Source organism: Grus americana, chromosome 2 (assembly GCF_028858705.1).
Source record: "Grus americana isolate bGruAme1 chromosome 2, bGruAme1.mat, whole genome shotgun sequence".
Classification (NCBI taxonomy): Eukaryota; Metazoa; Chordata; class Aves; order Gruiformes; family Gruidae; genus Grus; species Grus americana.
In genome coordinates, this window is record NC_072853.1 from 100,387,631 (window position 1) to 100,410,443 (window position 22,813).

The 22,813-nt window shown below is 41.3% G+C and overlaps 1 protein-coding gene across 2 annotated transcripts in view; it reads right to left on the bottom strand.

The window, feature by feature from the left end:
* MBOAT1 (membrane bound O-acyltransferase domain containing 1) overlaps positions 1-22,813 on the bottom strand; it is a 60,010-nt gene that overhangs the window by 23,784 nt on the left and 13,413 nt on the right. For both annotated transcript variants that reach the window (XR_008575899.1, XM_054816854.1), the window contains exons 2-4: positions 10,462-10,607; positions 9,835-9,912; positions 6,062-6,157 (exon numbers count right to left, since the gene is read on the bottom strand). Coding sequence is in view for 1 of the 2 variants with exons in the window: in XM_054816854.1 (XP_054672829.1) it covers positions 6,062-6,157; positions 9,835-9,912; positions 10,462-10,607 (320 nt within the window). In the remaining variant the exon portion in view is untranslated. The remainder of the gene's footprint in view (positions 1-6,061; positions 6,158-9,834; positions 9,913-10,461; positions 10,608-22,813) is intronic.

Consider the following 22,813-nt stretch of genomic DNA (forward strand, 5'->3'; position numbering starts at 1 on the left):
CCACTCATCCCACTCATCTCTCCTCATCACGCACACACACACAGAGCAAGTCTAAGACTGTTTTTGTTTCTTAAGAATGAATAATAGTCTTTCCCCTCCACATTTCAGAGCAATGCATGAGGTTGCAAGTCTTGAAACAATATTAAAAATTAGGTAAGAAAAATACATTTAATTTAAGGGGAAAAAGAGTATCACCATTTCCTAAATACACATGTAAGTTTTGATTACTAAAACTTGGCAATACCAGAGTATTGAATTGCCATTTCTATTTGGCCTTTCAGGCAAGCTCTAATTTTAAACAATGGTCAAATATTGAGTAAGTTAATATGTAAAATACAGCATCATATCACATATAATCAACTGTTTCCAAACACGATAATATTTTTAAACCTTAGACTCACTCTACTGGAAAAAGTCAGTAGTGCTACAAACAAGAAAGGGAGTTAACAAAACTATAAAAATTCAAATACCCTTTCTCTCTCCCAGATTTTGAGAGATGCACAGGTTACTTGAATGGGGTGAATTATTAGATTGAATTTAAAAAGAAGATCTATGTACGATACTTGCATTTACAGATGAAGCAGGAAGACCTACCCCTAGGAAGGAAGCATTTGAAATAAAACACTAAAGGACTTGAACTCCATCATATTTGAACACATTCCAGTCGCTTTGCAGCCACATGCAGAGTGGTGATTCCACGTCCTCTCCTCTTCACCTGTCCTACTAAGCACTACAGTTACAAACTAGCACAGAAACACAGAATTTGATTTACCTGTGGTGTGACTTCCCCCCGCCCCACCTCTATGTTTTATATATTGGCTAAGATTTTAATCTCAGGTTGTAGCTGCATTGTATCTCCTACACACAAACTGTAGTGGCCAACTTCTAATTTAAAAAAACCCCAAACATCGAGAAATTGCCCTCAGAAGTCAGTATGAAATAGGAAATTTCAACAAATAAAAAGAACAAACCCAAACTGCCTTTAATTTACGTTACATGCCTTGGAAAATAACACAATACAACAAAGATGCAATAGTTTACAGAGGGTCTTACCCCCCTAATTAAACCTTCCAAATTAAAGTGACATTTAACTGGTATGTTTTCAAACATGGCTTGTCCCAGTGGAACTAAAGACGTCGGCGTTGGTTTGTGACCTGCCATGGGGATCCTCCCTGTGTCACAGCCTGGCTACTGCACCGAGCAAACTTTGATGCTTATGAGAGAAAAGACATTTACCAAGCAGAGTCTGCCTGACCTTAGGTAATCCTGTGGAGGAGTCTGGCACACGCTTGCTAGAAATAGTTTCCACTGACCTGATTTCACTGAGAGAGGAGGTGGAGTCAAAAGGCTCACTACAGACAAGAGTGCAAACCAGCAAACATTTATTTCAGGTTTATCTCTTTAGCTCTGAGCCATGATGAGAAGTTCACACGGTCACACTCTGCTACGACATTAAACGTGCTGCCGAGGGGATTGCTGAGCCAGAGACGCCACAAAGGCTTCATTGGCAGAGGGCTCTTACTTCCGCTTTAGACGGCAAAATGAAGAAGTGCCGAAGCACACAGAGGAAAAATACTTCACTAAAGTTGCTCATGCCTCCAAAGCAACTTACAATTTGCTTCATGGTGAAAGGTCCCAAAGAGTGCTTCTCACACCTTCATGACAGAAGCACTTCACTTAAAAGAGTATTTACTTCTGGAGAAGTGTCCTGGGATGCAGTGGATGCGTGGAGCTCTCTAACAGTGAATGCCTGCTTGAATTTTGGCCAATTCCCACATTGCGGCTCTCGCAGGACTTCTGTGAAACCAATGGTAAGTGATCTCAGTGCAGTTTCAAGCGGGCATGGAAAACCGACTGACCTCCCCTTACTCACCCTGCACCTGTGCTGCTGTGCTGCCTCTGGGGACCTGCTGCGGGCCAAAGTTACCCTGAGCTGCTGGAACAGACACTGCAGCAACCTACTGCACTTCAGACACTTAAAAGACAAGAAAATAAAACACCCAACTGAACTCGCAGCATCAGTTAGTATTTCTGAGTTGTATTTTAACATGGTAACAGAATACCTGTATGTTTGTTTCCATCAGCAAATGTATTTCTTTTGTAAAAACTAGCTGTTGTACCTTTGTTCCTTTCTTTCATGGTTGATACTAAGCCACTGAGAGGGGAAAAACCAGCAGCAAAGCACTACCCACCGGACAAAAATTGACTGCCTGAAGTGACACTTGTTACTGAAGTATCTGCTTTTATGGCTTTTCAAGAGGGCTCTTTCAACAATCACCCCTTTCTAAGCAATTTGCTGAGAATGCTGCTGCTGTTCTGCATTTGGGATAGAGCGAACACGTAAAGATGTTCGTTCTTTCTGGAGAGTGATGTCCACCAAAACACTTGTGTAAGAGGTACAGATTTGACATCTGTAGGGAGGAAAACTGCTCGAGTTTCCTGATAATTCAGCTCTAGTCTCTCTAAGACCAACAGAAGGCTGAAAGCAATGCCAGTTGAGTTTCTTTTCTGCAAGGAATGGCACGAAGAAACTCACATATGCACAATCATTCCCTGACACTCGTCAAATAAGGTGCAATATTAGGAAATTTTGCTCAGACACTGCAAGAACTAAAAGAGGAAACCAAAAAGCTCTATGATCTTAATCAAGCAGAGGATTAAAGCAGACACAACTTCATAAGGATGAGAAGCTCCTCTGAATCCCATCCAGATGATCATATGCATATGGCATTTGTTCATGTCGCTTGCTAGATTGAAACCGTGTCTATTACTAGTTTCCAAAAATCCCAATCAAGAATCCCTGGATTTATTTTAAACTAATTTCTCCTTAAATCCATAATACTACTATACTCAGTCTGAGCCTGTGATACAAAGAAAAAACCTTCAAACTGTATGTTAGTATAACCATTTTTATAAAGTTGTATAGAAACCAGGCAACTTACCAGCATAATCCTCTTAGCATAAAGAAGAAGAAATAAGAGAGAGAAAAAGAGAGAGAAAGAGTTAGGATTTAGTATTCCTAGGTACAATGTATAAATGCCACGGCAAACCAAGCAAAATAAATTATGCATGTTTCTCTCAAAGACTGATTTGAATTAAGGGGGAAGCACAGAATTCAGTTATTTTACAATTAGCGTTCAAAAATTAATAGTTTTCTTTGAGAAAGTAGTCAGGAGAAAATTCCTAAATTATATCACCACATTTTTGTGAAATAATATAAATGAAAGAACTTTGGTAAAATATATATACATTTTTATAAAAGTAATTAAAGTGTAGCAAAATGGAACTGGTTTTCATCAAAACCTAGCATGTAGTTTAAAAAAACCTGACTTTTCACTTCAGTACTATACAATACATGAAACACTCTTTAATGAAGAAATTGCTGCAAGCAGCTTGAGTAGAGTTTTGATTATAGAAATCAGTGACCAAACCTACCCTTTGCACGAGTTGGAAGAATTAACTCGTCATCAGTAGAGAAGAAGTTTCCTCACTTCTTAACCTTGAAGTGGTGAGTCACAGTTTGATTTTCCATTTTCCAGTTTACTTATGACATGACTCAAAAGTTACCTTGTTCTCCGTCCATCTCTACCTGCATTTTACAAGCTGTGTTCTCAAAATGGGGGACTCCAGACAAATAGCACGACCAACTATTACTAAAAAACCAAAAAAACCCAAACCCATTTACAAGCACACATCAAAAAGGTTACGCATGCAAACTGTTAAGTGCACAAAGCAGGTCAAGAGAGCAAACGAGGTATGCCAGCTTTCAGCACCGACATTGGGAAACACTCATTTAACATCTGGCTTGTCAATTCAGGGAACTGATATTGGAAAACTGATGGCACTAGAACTGGCCACATGCCTATTTGATGTGGATTAAGACTTCCTCCTTGCAATCAGATATCACCAGAGACTTACAGGATACTGAGACCTCAAATACAAGTCAGCAGATGACAGGCTTTTTGTTCCCTCTTAAAGATTCCTTTAAATTCAGTGTTTTCTCTTCTCAGTGTATATCCCCAGCCACATTCACCCAACAGGGTGGGAGGCTGGAGGGAGATGCGTATCATCACTCCATGCATTCTGCCTCAGTTGTTTCTGAAGTCCTGAGGAAGAACTTTAAGGCCATCCTTCCAGCCAGAAGCCTGTTTGAATGCTTCCCTATTACCACATGCGATAGATGTGGAACCATCAAACATGGGAGAACAAGCAAGAGGAGGTTCAGCTGCTGCTCGTACATGGTAAAACTGTGGTCAGGGAGTATATTTTGTCTCTCTGGGTCATAACATCTGTTTAGGCATAAAGCCTCAGGGGGCGCATATTATTTACAGCAGAGGAAAACAGGTTTTAAGATAGCTTTACAAGGCTGACCTGGGTTTGAGCACTGTGGATTGCAAATTTTTATTAATACCACTACAATATTTTTATTTACTCTTAGTTTTTAAAATATACCATGAAGATGTAGTTCATATCCATACTACATTTTTCAGTTGTTTACTAGTTGGCAGTTTTATGTTTAACTGAAGTTTAGGAATTGTTTTATATCTTGAAGCATCAGGACAAAAATCAAATAACAGAGTAAGTTCAGGTATTATTCTTTCAGTACCATTATTAACCTCAAGCTCATCATTAGATAAGAGTAGCTCCCTTTTCATCAAGGGAGCAGAAAATGCTACCTAGTCTATAATATAAACAACTGCCATTCCTCTTCTTCCACCCCCAGTCTCAACTGGAGCTTTATCAAATGTCGCCAGAGACAGCTAATATGCCTCACAGTGCATGTCTGAACGCACTATTCAGAAAAGCATGCTCTCTTCTATTTCTCTCTCTGTCTCATACACACACAGAGCTATAGCATTCCAATCCCATTTATAGGCTTCTTGGTATGTCATGAACTTTCAGGACATGCTTTTGTGTATTAAAAGAACCACAGAAAAATTTTAGAATTAAATTTCTCTGAATGTATGAGTTCTCATTTCTGCCCCCGCCCCTAATAAAAAATTCAAGGTCTCAGAAAAACTTCTCCCCCCTCAATTTAATTAAATGCTTCAACCCACCACCACCTCACACAGACACGTGCACACAGACAGCAAAAAACTCCAGTTGCCTATAAGAAGACAGAGGCTTGGAAGAGGCTTCTGTAACTTACTATGCCAGTTTACAGAAGTTTTTCATAGTATGTTACTAATTACCCTGTATTCAAGACATTCAATTAAACAAGTGGGACACAGATTAGCACGCTGTTTTTAAATCATGCAAAAGTATACTTTCCTCTGATAAACAAAATACATAGTTAGCTGTCTATATTTTTGCAAAGCATCCTCTACTGCTTCAGTGAAATCAAATGGAGACTACTGTGTATATGAAAAACACTGTTCCACAGAAATGCATGGCATATAAAAAGTTGTGCTATTTAAACAGCAGCCATAACCTGCCCCCGTGAGAGACCCCATAAGACTGGTGCCAAGAGCGAAAGCTGATTTCACATGTCTCTGCCCAGGTAACCCACCCACCTCCCGGCTCCTCCAGCCACCCACCCCCTGCCCAAGCCCTTCCCTCCCGCCCACTGCAGAGCCTGGGGTGGGAAACGCCTTCCAGTTGGGGCATCAAGATAAATAAGAATGGTGGAAAAGGACGACCCAAGCCAACGGCTGTGCCTAGGAAGGTGGGAGGAGAGCAACCCACCCCACCTCTCAGGGCAGACCACCAGGGACCAGAGCATCAGCCATGCTGCTGGCCAGGGCGAGCAGCGCTCCTCCAGCTCCAGAGAGCAACTCTGCAGACTTATCCTCCCAGGCTGCTCTAGGTGGAAGTCTAGCTAACCAAGCTCTACCTTCCTAACGAGATAGTGCCTACCAACAAAACAGCAGAAACAATGACTCAATGCAAAAATCACACAGTGTTTATTCCTTATTTAAAAAAAAAAAAAAAAAAAGCTTGGGAAAAGCTTAAGGGAAACAAAATTGCAAGCGCTCCCCAGATAACATAAAAGTTATTCTTAAAACGTATTAAATTCAACTAATACTAATTGACACAGGACCCAGCTTGCAGACTCACTCACCCGGAAAAATCTGTAGTGAGAATACCATAATGAAATATGTATATTCGGCTTATGTGGCACAACGTGAGGTATCCCATAGCTACGACAAAGGAGTACCTAAAAACATAACATACAGAACACATAGTTACCAACACAAGTACCAACAAGAACCAGAATCACTCAAATTGGGTTTGGGCTTGTTTAGGAGTGAGGTTTGATTTTTGCAAATTAGGTTAACAAGTCTGAAACTATGTTACAGGATCTGGCAGAAATTTTCAGAGAGGACTGATATTTTTGTGTACCCAGCTGAAACATTATGGAGCTGTCTCCTCACACTGGCGGTAGGAAAAAAGACCGGGAGAAATAGGATCACTTCGAGTTGGACATTTCAATTTCAGAGTTCCCACCCTCACATATTATTTTGAAATTTGTCTGACTCAAGTACTTGAAACCAGATGATACTGTATGTGCATCTCTGAAGTTATTCATTGCCTTTTTTATCTGTAAATGTTCTTTCTTTACCTGCACAACTCTTCCTCAGATCTACCAGAAACTAAAATATTTGAAGTTTAAGGTATTTTGTCTCTTCTGATTTTGTATGCTGAAAGATGCCCCTTTCCAGAAGAAGCATTCCTTAAGCGGAGCTTGACAAATTCACTCTCTGTTTTTCAAGATGATTGCAAGGTTTTGTTAGGCAGGACAGGAGTGTTACTTTGTTAACAGTTGAACAGTCTGAGGACCAGAGGTGTTGCAGCATCTAGGTGGGGCAGATTCAGCCTTTCCTACAACTAACTTCTCCCTGTATGTACCTGAGCAAGAAAGAGGATACTGGGGAGGTAAGAAGCAGATGGGTATTTTGAAACAAGACTGACAAATGAAGCAAACAGAGAGCTGGGACACCAGAATGAAAGGCTTGCATCACATGGACAGGCCAGGACCAGGTCTAATGGTGTCCCCTGCATCAGGAGGAGAAAGCCAGGTGGAGGAGAAGATGCAAAAACCTACAGAGGAATGAAACTGCACATCCTGCACACCCAGCGGAGCTGAGCCATGGGAGGTCAGGCGGGCTGGTAGCACACATTGCCAAGCAGGGTCCCCCAAACCCATGGGAGGAGCGATCATGGTGGGGAACTAATGGTGAAATCAAATGAGAGGAACAGTCAGCAGATGACTGAAAATGAACCAGGCCTTTGTCAAATCATGTCTGGCTTCTAAAGAAATGAGCTTTTCCTCCCTGGGGACTAACAAACTGCCGTGCAAGTGACAGTGATGGATCGCAAGGCAACCTGTGGGTCACGTGCCCCACAACAAACAGTTGGATGAAAGGCAGACTGAGGGGACACGACAGCTTCTTCAGGAGATTCAGAGCAGAGTTTATCTTATTTTATCTTGGTCAGGCATCCAGTCCAGCCTCAGCAAGGTCCTTGGGCTCCCTCTCATCAACAGAGAATGGCAAGCATCCCTCCAAAGGCAAGTCACCCAGCTCAGACATGTAACTGTGATAGATGGGATGAAGCATCCAAAATAAGCCTCAGTACTTAAGTGTAAAGCACTTAGATTGAAAAGGGGGTGAGCAGGGAGAGACACACCGAATTGCTGCTGCAGCTGGGAGCATTTCTGATGCTGGATTAGTTTGTCCATTTATAGGCCTTGAAGGCTGGCAGCCTCACCAGAGAGCAAATGAGCAGAAAATAAGCAGGGAAAGGAGCATGCAGGGTAAACTATGTAGTTTCTTTATTTCATTTGTTCACTTCCACTTGTGTTTTGGGGTGGGGAGAAAGCGAAGACTTGGAGGTCCCACTATGAAGGATCCAGTGCTCTTACACGCCCTCTGTATAAACAGGTCAAGCCCTTAAACTGGCATTTTCCAAGCTTATTCTCAAGCAGCTTGAATACATTGTTATTTTACCAAAACTAATAATGTGGATGCACTTTGAGTCACACTGCTATGGCTAGTGGAACAGAGCAAAAAGACCCAACCCAATCCTCCCAGCCCTCCTAAGGTCATTCAGCATGTTGGATTGCTATTTCACATTGACTCCAATCAATACGACTACCTCGCAGTAGTGGGTGACATTATATGAACCAGCTTAGTTTGCGTTGCAGCGTACAGCTATTTTCCCCGTTGTAACTGATTGGCTAAACAGTAAGAGTGAGGGGGCTTCCTGTTGAAACTGTGCCTGCTTCCCTACCACCACCACCTCAACTTGTCTAGGAAGGCATAAGTAAGTACTGGATGATTCCCTCTGTAGATTTGGTTCCTCTGATCCACAATGGGCAACTCCTGCATTTCCCCCAAGCAGGGACAATGACCAGGAGATAGTAATACACATTTTTAGCACCTTTTCCTTCTGGTCTCTGGATGGCATTTCTTTCATAAAGATTATCCAGTTACTTTTTTATTTTAATTATTAATTACCTCTGGACTTCTGGGCTTTCAACTCTTCGAGGGGAGTGGAAAAACCCTCCTTGATTAACACCTGTGTTTCTGGTGCAAAATGCTAGTGACTGCTATAGACAAACCTTTCACTTATGGTTCACATTTCTAAACAGTTCACATTTCTAAGCAATCCTAGACAAATCATAAGTGATGGCTCCCATTTGGATATTAGAGAGGAGTTGCCTCAAGAAGTGCTCAAGAAAAGGGGAGATGATTATCTGCGCATTAGACCCCTCAGACAGCCCTGGCCCTGAAGACGAGAGAAGAAAGGGGTTTTGTGCCCCAGCCCACACCGATGTGGATGTAAGCATTCAGCAGCAGCCACAGACGCACAGAGCACAGAGACAGAAATCACCTGTAACACGCCCAAACCAAACCACAGTATTAACCACATGCTCTTAGGGAGGCCAAAAGTGGGAAAAACTGCCAGCTCGTCCTTCTAGCCTGCTATAAAGTAGCAGTTTTACAAATAAAAATTCCTAATTGTGCAGATTGATAGGAAACAAACTACTGCACCTACACAATTTTAAAAACTCCCATGTGCTGAACTCTAACAGAGAGTATGGTACCCACACAAGAAGGCTCAATGACTGAGCAGAGAAGTTCTTTCACATGAACTTCCTCTTATTCAGTTAAAGAAGCAGATGCAACTACCTTGTAGTTTCCATTTTCATATGAAAGTGCTTTCTGTCTTTTGGCCAGGAAGGCACTCATTTGATAAAGCACTTTTAGGAGTCTTAGGCGTCTTCCTTCCTCTGAGACATTTGTATAGGGAAAAGAAAGATCCCAGGGTCAAGAACTTCTCATGATGGTGCTGTAAGCAGTGACATTTCTGGTACTTTTTACTTTTTCAAGCTCAAAGCCCAGTACCAAATGCAAGACTTAATTCCATAGATCACTAAGTTAAGCTGCCACAGTGACCTTATTTGAACTACCTAACTCAAGAATAAGTGGAAAATACCTAAAGGCCAAACAGCAAGGGGGAAAATGCATTTAAAAGGATTTTAAAAAAGTGATCCTCAAGCTTTAAACAGCGATCTTCAAGGACACAAGACCAAGGAGAATATGACTTCATTATGTTTAGGAAACCAGAGGTTTGGGCATGAATTGTTAAGCCCACAAAAGCTGACTTTTAAGACCAGCAATTTCATAGGGAAATGCAATATATCAACGCAAAAACCACAAATTGAGATTACAGCTGTTTCTGTAACTGAACGACCAAAGCTCCTGCAAGTAACTGGGAAAGAAAGGCAGAAAAGAAGAGGAGATGGTCTTAAAAATCCCTCATGCTTCTCCATGAAAGGAGAGAAGTTGTCAGAGGGGCAGGTCCACATTTGCAGCCACATCAGCTCACCTGTGGATGTTGGGAATACTCGCCATATTCATAATGCCATAGTTCATCATCACCAGGACAAAAAGATGAATGGAATACCTTGAAGACAACAAAGCGAGTATTTAGATAATTTCTACATGACTTGGAGGGGCTGGCAGTTCAGAGAGAAGGAATATTTTTCCATGCAAATGACATAAGTGCAATGTCTTATCAGGGTATCACTAAACATGGATTATCACAATGACATCTTTATCGCCTGAATATCCAACATTGATTAATACTTATCGACAAGGTTAATACTTATTGACAAGATATTGTCAATGTGTTTCATTCAGAGAAAGAGCAGCCTGGCGCAAAGTGCACATTCAAACTAGACGCATCTTTTCCAAAAGCAGTATGTTCACAGCAGACAGTATGGCTTTAACTTCCAGAACAAACATCACACATTAAATACTTCACTTACAAATACTTTCATGGCTCATTTTACTTTGAGGGTTTGGGATGGTTATGCTGGTTAGGAATTTTTTTGTTTTTTTAAGAAAACATAGAATATGCCTTCAGACCAAAAAGATGTAATCCAGAGAACTTGATATTAATTTTAGAAATATTTTTACCCAAGCCTTGTCTACATGGTGACTAAATACTCACCACCCAAAGCAGAAGACAGCAAAGTATATTCCAAAGAGGGTGGCAAATGCATGGCGAACAGCTGAGCTGGCATGACTGGGACCCAAGTAAATACGAAACCAAAATGCAGCCAAAAGTGCAAACAGTTGACAGGCTACAAAATTGATCTGTAAAAGACAAACAAAACAAAAAACGATTGTGATTCTTGGAGGAGGGAGGAAAGGAGTCTCTCCATTCTCAGAACAATAAAGAGTGGAACCAGGAAAAGGGAGGAAAAAGTGAGAGCAATGAATCTTTTCTTTCTTAGCATTCTCACTTGTGAGCCCAAGCGATACCTTTCCTTGGCCAATGACAGAAGGGATTAAACAAGCGTGTAGCAACCCGAAAACTCAGACAGGAGGAAGAGCAGGCTACAGCTACCTGAGGTACAGGTGGGCTCGGAGTGGTTCCCACTCTCCCCAGGGCAGGGCTCTGCTCCACTGCCAGCAGCGCTGGCACACCAGCCCAACCCAGGTGCAGGGGATGTCATCCCCTTCTCTGTCCTCTTGGTGGGAGGCAGAGGCCAGGAAGCAGACTGGGACTCTGAAGCATTGCCCTGGTTCCTGACTTTCTCCACAAACCCCAAAACAAGGGCAAAATCAATAATCCTGATGTGACGCTGTTTCACAAGCAATAACTTCACAGCCTTCTTAGCTGAAATGGTCTACCCCACAGCATCCTCCAAGCAGGCCTTTCAACTTACCATTTTTTTCGCAGTTCAAGAGTTCAAAGAAAACAACTTTGCTCTACGGTCATGCAGACAGCTACAGGAAAATGCTTCTCAATTGTTTTTTGGCTACTGCATGTCTCTATAGAGCATGGGACATGGTCTGGCCCCATTGTAAGGGGGTAGCAATGGCAACACAAGACAGGTATAAGCGGAAGGCAGGCAGTCCATGGCTAGAAGCTACCTCTATCAGACACAAGGACAAGCAAAAGCTTCGGTGCCTCAGAGAAAAACCGACACCAAGCTGCCTTCTTCAAATCACCTTCTCTTTGACAGCCTCAGCAAAAATCCCAGAAGTCAGAAGAACAGAGCTCAGGAGCTGTCTCTAACAGAGCAATACAGCATTAAGATATGACATCCATAAGTCTAGCCTGGACCCTAGACAGCTGGAGTTAAATTAATTTATTCAGCTGCAGTCTTTTTTTTTTTTTTTTTTTTTAAAAAAATCACCCTGAGCTCTCCAGCAGCAAGTCATCCTAGGCTGAGCAAAACTAAATAGGCTGCAACATTTAAGCAGTCACTTGGATTAGAGGATTATCCAAAGCTATCAGTCCAGGACAGGATGATATATCTCACTCAGAAATGCTCTGACATGCTAGGTGTCCAGAGGTGGTTGGATCCACTACGCTTTTTGTCAAAAACATTTACAGTGAGTTTAACAAGACTCTACAACCCCGAACTGCTTTTATTCTGGTGGACTATATCCAACATGGTGCTGTTCAAGCAAATGCTTTTATTAGGGGTTTGTTGGCTACATTGCTGCAGTTTCATTATTTCAGTGATGCAGGCAGCCATGCAATAGAATAATACAATAATTTAAATACTGAAATATGCTGAATTTTAGTTCTTTGGAGCAGAGACAATATCAGTTCATTTCTTGTGCATGTAAGCAACCAGCATTTATAACAGACGGTATCATAAAACTATACCCAAAAGCAAGTAATTAGCAATGTCTTATTATGACAATACTTTACGCTTTATTTAAATAAGGTAATTCTTATTTTCCATGCAAGATTTAAAAAGAGAACAAAATTGCACTGGTCTCACACAAAACCCAGATGCTGTAGTACAAATCCAGAACTTTCATCTGGTCTATTACCATAGTCTATTACCATACAGTTACACTCAAAACACCTAACTCCTCCCGCGCCTCCTTCCACAGCCAGAGGTCCTGCAGAAATGGCCAACAAGAGGACATCCCCTGCAGGGCTGCTCTGATTGCACATCCATTCTAAGCAAGTTCCCAAGACTGATGGATGCCAGTTCATCAATGACAATTCTGTGAACCTTAATCCCACCTCAGCCTGCTCCCACTTAGGGTCATACTAGTACAGCCAGTGCAGCTCAACTCTGTGGCATGCAGAGCCCCCTTGATTCAGTATAAAGAAGGAAAGTGTGGACACTTGAAGAAACCTGACGTGACTGATTGTGCAGCATCACTCATGGAAGCTTCATACCAGTAAAAACCATAAAGATAAGCAAACGTTTGCTTTTCACTTTCATCCAATCCTTGTATGTTCAGTTTTAGATGTTAAAGATGCTGGGACTTCAAAGGTTCACACACACAGCAAAATGAAAGTGCAAGATCCCATGGCAGACACACTTGTGATAGCATTTACATAGCTAAGGCAGGTAACCACATCTGCAGCAGCAAGCAAGCAGCAGAGACTTCATCACAAGCTAACAATACAGTGTATGACAGCACAGCAGCCTTTCATACATACACTGTTGCTTGCCTACACCATCAATTCCTCTGAGCATGTGTTACCTGTGCTATTTGGATTAAAGTTAGCATGGGTACACCAAGTGTGCCACTATCACATCTTCATTTTGTTGTGCAAATTAACCAAGACAATTTCTCCTCTGTGCTTTTTTTGCAGGAGTTGGGGTAAATCCTTGTACCAGTATAAAAGCAAAAGTACACGCTAGCCTTACGTTTCAATCAGCTCTCAATTTATAAGGGTTATTTCTGCAGAGCAGCCAAACTTCACAGATCCAATGTACTCAGCAAGCAATAATCTCAGAATATTAGTTGTCATTTACCCTTTTTTGTACGGAATTAATCTAGAAAGTACCTGACAGGAGAATCACTACAACACATCATTGAAAGTTACAGATGTGATTAAAAAAAAAAAAAATCTAAATATTAACCTTCCTTTTCAGGATCTGTAAATGCCAATGATGGTGTTGAAGAGGCACAAACACACATCAAGATTCTTGTGTGTCAGTTGAACATTACGTGACCTACCACAATAGCATAAAGGAAGTGAGAAGGCTGCACCCAATGCATTGCTTGGGAGATTGACTCCCAGATACAAAAAAAATGCAGTCTGAAATACAGAAAGGGTTGACTTTTGCTCACTGGCTGAGAACATTCATGCCTTTGCCCTCCCTTCTGAACTGCAGCCGCTATAGCTCTTCGGCAGCTTTCCAGGTTCCTTTTCCCCACGGCCATGTTTTTCTGACGGACAGCACTGCCCCTACACACAACATGCTGCATTTGTTTTTCTTTGTCTACCATTAAGGCTTTTAGGGGGTTTTTTTGCATGTATTTACAGTAACACATACACATTATAAACAACATGATTAGTTTTAAAGGATTCATCAGCAGAGAGGTTGGGAGAGGGATACTAATGAACAAGAAAGCCAGGTAAATCCAGGAATTACTGATAAAACCCTTCCGTCATCCATGAGGTATTTGGTACCTGTTGGACAAAAACATTGGGGAACAGTATTGGAGAATACTTCTTTTATCTGTCCATCTATGTGCCTGCACTTAGAATGTGAATGCACCAAAGTGACCGCTGATTTTTGTGGGGGTCAGTCTGAAGATCAAACTTAGCTGCACAGAGCTCACTCCAAGGTCTTCTAGCACATAGTTTACTGCAAGACTGACTTTTAGAGGTGCTAAGCAATTGCAGGATATTTCTGCAAATCAATCCCTTCTGTGTTTACCTGAGCCAAGATGAAAGCGTGGATAAATCAGGCCAAATCTTTTCTTAACCTGTCACAAAGAGAGGGAGGGAAATTGTTTGTTTCTTGGGTTTGGGAAATGTAAGACAAATGTCAAGACACCAGTAAAACTGGGGAGCTCCTTTTCAAGTGCTGAGAAAATCTGTTCTGCCTGGCAGGCTAACTTTGGTACCAGACCAGATCTGGTCTGTTCTCCACTGAGTAATAGAGGGATATGATAGCTTTTCATATGAATACCACCTCTAGTTAGTTATTTATATGTAACATTTTAAACACATGCACCATTCACATGCATACGCACAAATACTGCCAGTTCATCTGACAGTGACTTTACTGCATTCCATTTCACATTAATTTTATTCTTCACTCTACATATTTAAGGTACCTAAGTAAATAGTTCCCTAATATCTTAAGAAACATTGTACTATATCACAAGTGAAGTAACAGTCACACTTTCCTCCCTTTCCCTTCCCAAAGAGGAAAGGGTTCATATTATTCCCTTTTGGTTACTTCCACTGTTGCTAAAAACACTTTGTAAACAGCAAATTGAGGGCTTTCTGAACATTGATGAATGGTGTCCACACAAAAATAACATGGAAATAGAAAATAAATTATATGAGAATTAACCCTTCTCATTCCAACCCACCATTATAAGTCATTTAACTCATGTTTTTAGCTAGTCACATCTATTCAGTTTTGCCATCAAACTTTTTTCACATCTGGTTTCAACTTTGCTAGCAGAAGAGAAACACCTTTGCTTTTTACAATCATTTTCTTCCATGCTCTAGTAAGATGTAATAAAATAAGGAATTGGAGCACATGATATGTTGCCAAAACAAGACACTATCTTCCTTTCATTTTCCATGATTAAAGACTGGAAGACAGAAAGGCAGTCTCATCACAGTATCCTGCACCGACATCTGGAAGACTTGTATCTGAGTCACAGCCAGCTGAAGAAAGCCTTGCAATGCAGAAACAAGATATCTGCACTCTTGGAGAGAGAGAAAATCTGGAACAGCTCCAGCCCAACTGGGTTGATGGTTATTGTTGTCTGATTAAGGAATTCTTTAATACCTAATAGCCTTGACTTTAAAAGGCCAGAAGGATCCAGAGCATGTAAACACTAGGTATGAACAATGAGAAAAAAACCCCACAACCATAGTTCCTCCCTTTATCCATTCAAATTCTGTAGCAGCAATAACTCAAAGTGATGTTTAGACTGCAAAACTGAGTTTTATACAAAGCTAGCAATCAGGTCAGACCAACCACCAAGCACCTATGATGTTGACACAAGAATAACCAAACATAATGGTTTCAAGATCCCCCTATACTACCATGCTAAAATCAAATCCCTCAAAGTATGTAAAAGGTTAGTTCCATCTGCCTCAAGACTTTGCACCTTCTGCCAGTTTTAATAGGGTGAAACCAACTTGGCAAATGTTGGACTGGCACTGTAGGAAGGGGAAACACTAACTCCTAGGGATCTGGAGTCACCTTTTCAGTCATCTCCATCAACAGGCAGGCCATATTACATGGGAAAGTCATCTCTTCAACTTGCAAACCATTCTTGGAGGAAAACCATAAAACTTTTTCTTTACCTTTATTGGTTCACAATAACCATCTGCAGGTGGGCACTTTTAAGGGCAACAGCCAGTTGGCAAGTCACAAAATAAAAGTTCCAAATACCTGGCATTAAATACTTGTCTTTCAAAATCTCAGCATTTGGAGGACATGAGCCCATTGCCAATAACACTGAGTGGGAACAATTATCACCTTTTGTTCTGGGGGCAAAGTGGCTCCATGGTGGAGGTTTTTAAAAAAAAAAAAAAAAAAAAAAGCAGCAATTTGTTGAATTCCTCTAACAGGAAAGTCATGGAGCCATAGTGCATTTCCAAAAGGAGACAGGTAAATGTGTTGTTTGGTGCATTAGAAAATGACTAGGAAAACCCACCAAAAAAAAAAAATCATATGAGGAGAAAATGGAAAGTGCTTTTCCTAGCTGGAAGCTCCTGAGATAGGAAACAGAAAATACAAGAGAAGGCAAACCCTGGCTTTATACTCTTCCATCAAATCATTACAAACAATCTTGGCCACTGCTCACCATAGTTTATGGTAGGCTACTAACCACTCACTTCAGGAAGTTTCAATTCCCCTCATCCCACAAGCCTTACATTTGCAAATCTCCCTATTTAAAGAAGTGGCAATAAACATTTGAGGGTTATTAGATCACACTCTAGGAAGAGGTAATAAGTAAGATTAAGCACATAGTCTGTTATTTTAGTGCTTTTAACATTTTCCTTATAGTTAAGTATCAGGAAGAAAAATCCTGCATTCTGTTTTGACCACAAAAATACTTTGCTTTTCCTTTACTACTTCTTTCCTCCCTTAAACTAGCAGAAAAACTGATCTCATTTTCCAAAAATCTAGGAGGATATAACAAATTGACCACGCAGTTTTCTCCAAACTCCAAATGGCAATTAAGTCCATTACCGAAACCAGACAGTTCTCTGTAAGCAAAATTCCTATTAATGCTATAATTCATTCACTATGAAAATCACTATGAGAAATCACACTGCTAACTTGTCACTTATTTGATGACAAGGTGCTGATGTATCACCTACAGCACACAGCCTTTGGACAAAAAGCAGACATGTTGCACATTCACCCATGTTCACAGACAAAGATGCAACTATGTTATGGCACAGCCAGACTGCCAGAATATTCCCAGCTAGCATCCAGGTCCACGCACCACTTCAATGTACAGCGGATGACACAGACTGTCCTCAGATCATAGATATCGCAGAAGATGCCTCTACTTTTATTCCAGGCCTTGTGCTTACTAGCCAAACAAGAGAAAAAGGGTTTAAATCTGTATTTGGATTATGCAATAATAATAATAATAATAATAATAATAATAATAATAATGGATTGAGAGCAGCCTGAGGAGGAGGACTTGGGGGTGCTGATTGATGAAAAGCTCAACGTGAGCCAGCAATGCACACTTGCAGCCCAGAAAGCCAACTGTGTCCTGGGCCGCATCAAAACAAGTGTGACCAGCAGGTTGAGGGAGGTGATTCTGCCCCTCCACTTCATTCTCATGAGACCTCACCTGGAGTACTGCATCCAGCTCTGGGATCCCCAGTACAAGAGAGACATGGAGCTGTTGGAGCGAGTCCAGAGGAGGGCCACCAAGATGATCAGAGGGATGGAGTGCCTCTCCTATGAGGACAGGCTGAGAGAACTGGGGTTGTTCAGCCTGGAGAAGAGAAGCCTCCGGGGAGATCTAATTGCAGCCTTCCAGTACCTAAAGGGGACCTAGAGGAAAGATGGAGAGTGACTCTTTATCAGGGAGTGTAGTGATAAGACAAGGGGTAATGGGTTTAAACTAAAAGAGGGTAGATATAGATTAGATGTTAGGAAGAAATTCTTCATTATGAGGCTGGTGAGGCACTGGAACAGGTTGCCCAGAGAAGTTGCGGATGCCCCCTTCCTGGAAGTGTTCAAGGCCAGGCTGGATGGGGCTTTGGGCAACCTGGTCTAATGGAGGCAGAGGGGGTTGGAACTAGATGACCTTTAAGGTCCCTTCCAGCCCAAACCATTCTATGATTCCATGTTTCATCTGCTGAACAAAAGAAAATGTATGAGCAGAGGCCTTCCATGGTGACTCAGTATAAAGATGAAGTTGTAGCCCATGGTCAAGATACTCTGCATTTGCTGCTATCTACTAATGAGCTACTGAGCATTAGTTTAGGAGGCTGCTACCAGATTTTTATCTGGTAAATTAGAATTTCCCCACTATTCACTAACTTACCACAGATCACCAAACAGTGGTTTTCAGTATTTGGAAAAGCATAAGGAACCATGTTAATAGAAACTACTGACAGCAACAGTAACTCCTCCTCAAGTCAAATCACTGTCTGTGGAGTCCAACAGTGCTTGGGTAGTATTTTAGAAAGGGGGTGCCATCATAAAGAATTCCACTCTGCCAGAGATCAGGCCTATCTTCCAGGATGGTGTCTTTCTTGCAAAGAATAAAGCAAGAAGTGCGGTAACTTGTTTTCTCTGTTTAAAAGTTTATTTTGCACATATAACCAAAGACACCTGGCAAACAACATGTTTAAGTTCACTTTGCTGGAGCCATTTCTACTTTGATCTTGAAAAATAGACCTGCTGTTATGATAGCATTTCGTAACATCCAAATTGTGATATTTAAAATGGGTGTGTTACGAATGAGATGGAATATTCTTTAATCAGATCATCTCAAAGATAGCTGATACTTACTGAAATTTTTCAAAATATTTTCATCTTCCAGACTATTTTTATGAACTATAAGGACAAATATTCTCTGCAGAGATCACTTAACTCTACGCAGGGAGGGGACAAACACCCCCCAAAAAGAGGGCAATATCACAGAAACCGTGTCAAGTTTCCCCACTGCTAGAATTTTGACTTAGGCTTCCACAAAGGAAAAGGATTCATGTAACGTCATCTGTGCAGCTCCCCTTATTGCCCACAGTGGTATCGCTTTGCACAGAACCCCATGCACGAAAAGCCAGCACAAACAGGCATTTGTGAAGAAATCAGAATTGACTGCAATTGATTGCAAGATGCTGTATCTAGCATGGATCAGAGAGGAGAGAAATCCTTTTACATTGGGGAAATACTGATACGACTACTGAAAAGTCACATCTCCAATATTATACTGGAGCAACTCATTTCTGACTTGGTGTTGTAGGAGTTCTGCAGAAGATTTTGAAAGTGCAGAAGCAAAGGTTTGAAAATAGACTCTTTTGTGGAAGAGAGAGAAGCATATATGCATGACTAATTTAAGATTATTGTCCTCTTCAGAAGCAGCACTAAGTTCTCATAGCCCTGGCTTTTTTGTTGCTGTTGTATGCAGAATATGGAGTTGGTAAAGTAGAATATGCCAAATTGACAGTATTTTGGCCTGTTGTGCTGTTTTCCTGGGTAAATTCTGCTGTTTCCCTTACTTACAGGGTCAGATATCCTTCCATGATTTAGACTATAAACTTGAAACAGATGTTCTTTCTGGATTACCTCTACGAAGCCACTAGCAGAACACACAAATATAGCTATAGAACAGATTAAACCCTCAGTCATCAGAAATTTTAAAAGAAAAACACTTAAGTCAAAAGTAAGCTTGAGAAGTCAAATCTACGTCATAATGCTAAGTCACACTCCCATACATTTACCTTTGATGGCTGATAAATTTAACGTGTGGACCTGATCCAAATACAGCTTTAGCTTGCTGTCAACAGCTCTTACATTGAACTATAATGACTTTGTCTGTTGAACAGATGTTTAAGTAGTGAACATTTATGTGCAGCGATGTTCTGCCACTACCTGTAACTCAGTAATTACTGTTCTCTCAGTGAGTAATGCCAAAACATAGCATAATGAAATTCCCTTGTATCTGAGATAGCCAGCACTAATTCCTACCTGTAATAGAAGCAGCGGTAAAATCAAACAACCTGGAGCGTTTAGCCATTCAGGTGGGTTTTTTTAAACCAGAATGCCTTTAGGTTGTTAGGAGAGCTGCCTTGTTTCTTCAGACTACTCAGCAGTGAGGTAGCACACTAATTACAGTACCTTTAACCCAAAAGAGTACTTTAAAAAGATTAATTTGACATACCTCTGTGCAGGTATAATATCGCATGGTGTAGTATAACACGGTGGACTTGGCTAAAAGCAGAACTACAGCCAGCAGGTCAGAGTATAGAGGATACTTTCATGAGAAAAGGAAAAAAGAGGAGTGAAATGTCATTATCCAAGTAGGAATTTTGACAGCAAAAAAACCCCACCAGGACCACCAGCCTTGCTTTTCCAAAGGCTTCCACAGGAAGTAGGAATCATTGGGATCTTGTACTTCTCGTAGGGAAGATGGCATCTTGTACCACGTACCCTCCTTGCTTATGCGTAGATTCATACTGATGCGGAGGGAACAGACTGACCTTAACATCACGTTACTCCATCACTCCAGCTCTTCTCACAGGGTCCACTCAGAAGACTCGATTTAAGCATACGTAAAGTTAGGAGACAGATGCTGAAGTTAAAATGAGCAGAAACAAGGAAAACAACTCCAGGAGAGTAAAATACAACAAAGCAGAGACCTGAGTGCCTGCAAAGCCTCCTCTGAAAGACTTTAAAGCTCTAGGAACCACCCATGGTGGGGACACCACAGCATTGCTTCCCCTCCTTTCTTTGCCACCTGTAGGGCTCAGGCATCTAACTGAAGCTTGGATCCTTTGGTTTCATAACCATTAGTTAAATATACCAGTTCACAGAATCATAGAATCATAGAATGTCCTGAGTTGGAAGGGACCCATAAGGATCATGGAATTCAACTCCCGGCTCCGCACAGGACCAGCCAAATCAGAGCATATGACTGAGAGCGTTATCCAGACGCTTCTTGAACTCAGCCAAGCTCAGTGCTGTGACCACTTCCCTGGGGACCCTGTTCCAGTACCCAACCACCCTCTCAGTGAAGAACCTTTTCGTAATATCCAACCTAAACCTCCCCCATTGCAGCTTCATTCTGTTCCCTCAGGTTCTATCACTGGTCACCAGAGGGAGCAGATCAGCGCCTGCCCCTTCGCTCCCCCTCATGAGGAAGCTGTAGGCCGCGATGAGGCCTCCCCTCAGTCTGCTCTTCTCTAGGCTGAACAAGCCAAGGGACTTCAGCCTCTCTTCATATGTCTTTCCCTCTAGACCCTTCACCATCTTTGTTGCCCTCCTTTGGACACTCTCCAACAGTTTTATGTCCTTTTTGTACTGTGGCGCCCAAAACTGCACGTAGTACTCGAGGTGAGGCTGCACCAGCGCAGTGTAGAGTGGCACAATCACTTCCCTAGACCGGCTAGCAATGCCGTGCTTGATGCACCCCAGGATATGGTTGGCCACCTTTCCCTCAGAAATCAATTCTTGGATAACATATATTGTTTCCAACTGATCTTTTCAGACCTGATGAGTGCTCCCAAACCCCAAACAGTTATTTTCACACTTCTCAAGAGCATTGCCTTGCTCCTGCTCTCGATCACTGTCACCTCATCCACCACAGACAGTGGGTCAGCAACAAAAAGGAAGCAGGACCGAGACAGGTTTCATCAGGTATGATCCAGCTCGAGTTCACCAGCCTCAAGCACTAACTGCTCTGGAGATTTCAGTCCAGTTTCTACTTTTGTATTCTTTAGTAAATAACGTCAAAGTAGCAGTGCTAAGAGTAGCACTGACAGAGATTTGCATTTTTTCCCCCAGATTTAAAGGTTTAGTTTTTAAAAACTTAGAACACAGCACAGCAAGTTAAACACTTTCACTTTGTCTATGGAACTGACGTACGTACATAGCTGATTTATTCAAAATACAAAGAAAGATGACAATACAGACGTAGGTGTATATACCCAGCCACTCTGCTGGCGCTTCTTTATGTGGCTTCCAGGTAAACTATATTCCTCAAATACCAATGGCAGTTGCATGAATGTAGGAATGGCAGGATCCTTATAGCAATGTTTCTAAAGTCCCAATTCAGAAACACCCTTAACTTTCAGGCCAGATGAAAGCCTTGTGCATGCACATATTTACCAATTTAAAAATAAAACAGTAGGCTTAAAGTGCAATCCTTCACTAGAATGGGAACTGGCACACCTAAAATAACTTGCCCCATTATTGCTGTTGCAATGTGTGTGCAATTCTATTTTCAGTTCCTTTTCTATAGAAGAATGTGTCAGTGGTCTTTAAAAATACAGACCAATACAAACAGAGCAGTTTTGTTCACATTATCCCACTGATATCCCAGTAAGCGCACGCAACAGAAAGAAATAAATATCAGTAAGGGAAAAAAAGTGCCAACTTCACAAGTTACTCTAAACCAAAAGAAAGTTGGGCTTTTTCTTCCCACTGTAGAAACTGTCAGTACTGTGTTAAATTTAGACACATTATCCTTGGAATGAAGTGGCTTGATCAAAGACACTTTCACACTTTGCAATAGTATTATATAAGAATTTATTAGTCCCTTACACATAAAAAATCTGAAACATCCCACATTTAAATGCTCAATCATGCTCAGAGTAACTTAAAACAAGGGCACTGTAAAAAATTAGCCTATTAGGACATGCTTCAAAAATTTATGCAAGGACTTTGCTAGAGGAAGAGGTAGAATTTATCTGTCCTGACACTGATGTCGATACCTGAGCTAGTCCATCTAAATTTCTTTTACTGTCAATGGGGGAAAAAAGGCAATTCTAGGCTGCAATTCATCTAATCCTGATACACAAGTTGAAACCAGCTCCTTCAACTATAGAAGTAATCTAGATGAGCAAGTTCAGATGTAGAAGTGTACACATCAGACTTACAAAGATGAACAGTAGCCATACGAAATGTATTAACCTTAACAGAAGCAAAATTAAATCTCTGGAGTGTGAAACTGGACTTCCATTTAGTTGTAAAAGAAAATTTTCAAAAATAACCCACAGTTCCTGGTGCTCTACTTTTTGATTTACCACTTAAAGACACCGTAAAATGGTATCATATTCCAGAAGCTGGTACTCTGCAGTAAACTAAGCGCACTTCAAGTGCCTGAAATAGAGCTGGGGGGAAAGAAAAAGTGCCAAAAAGAAA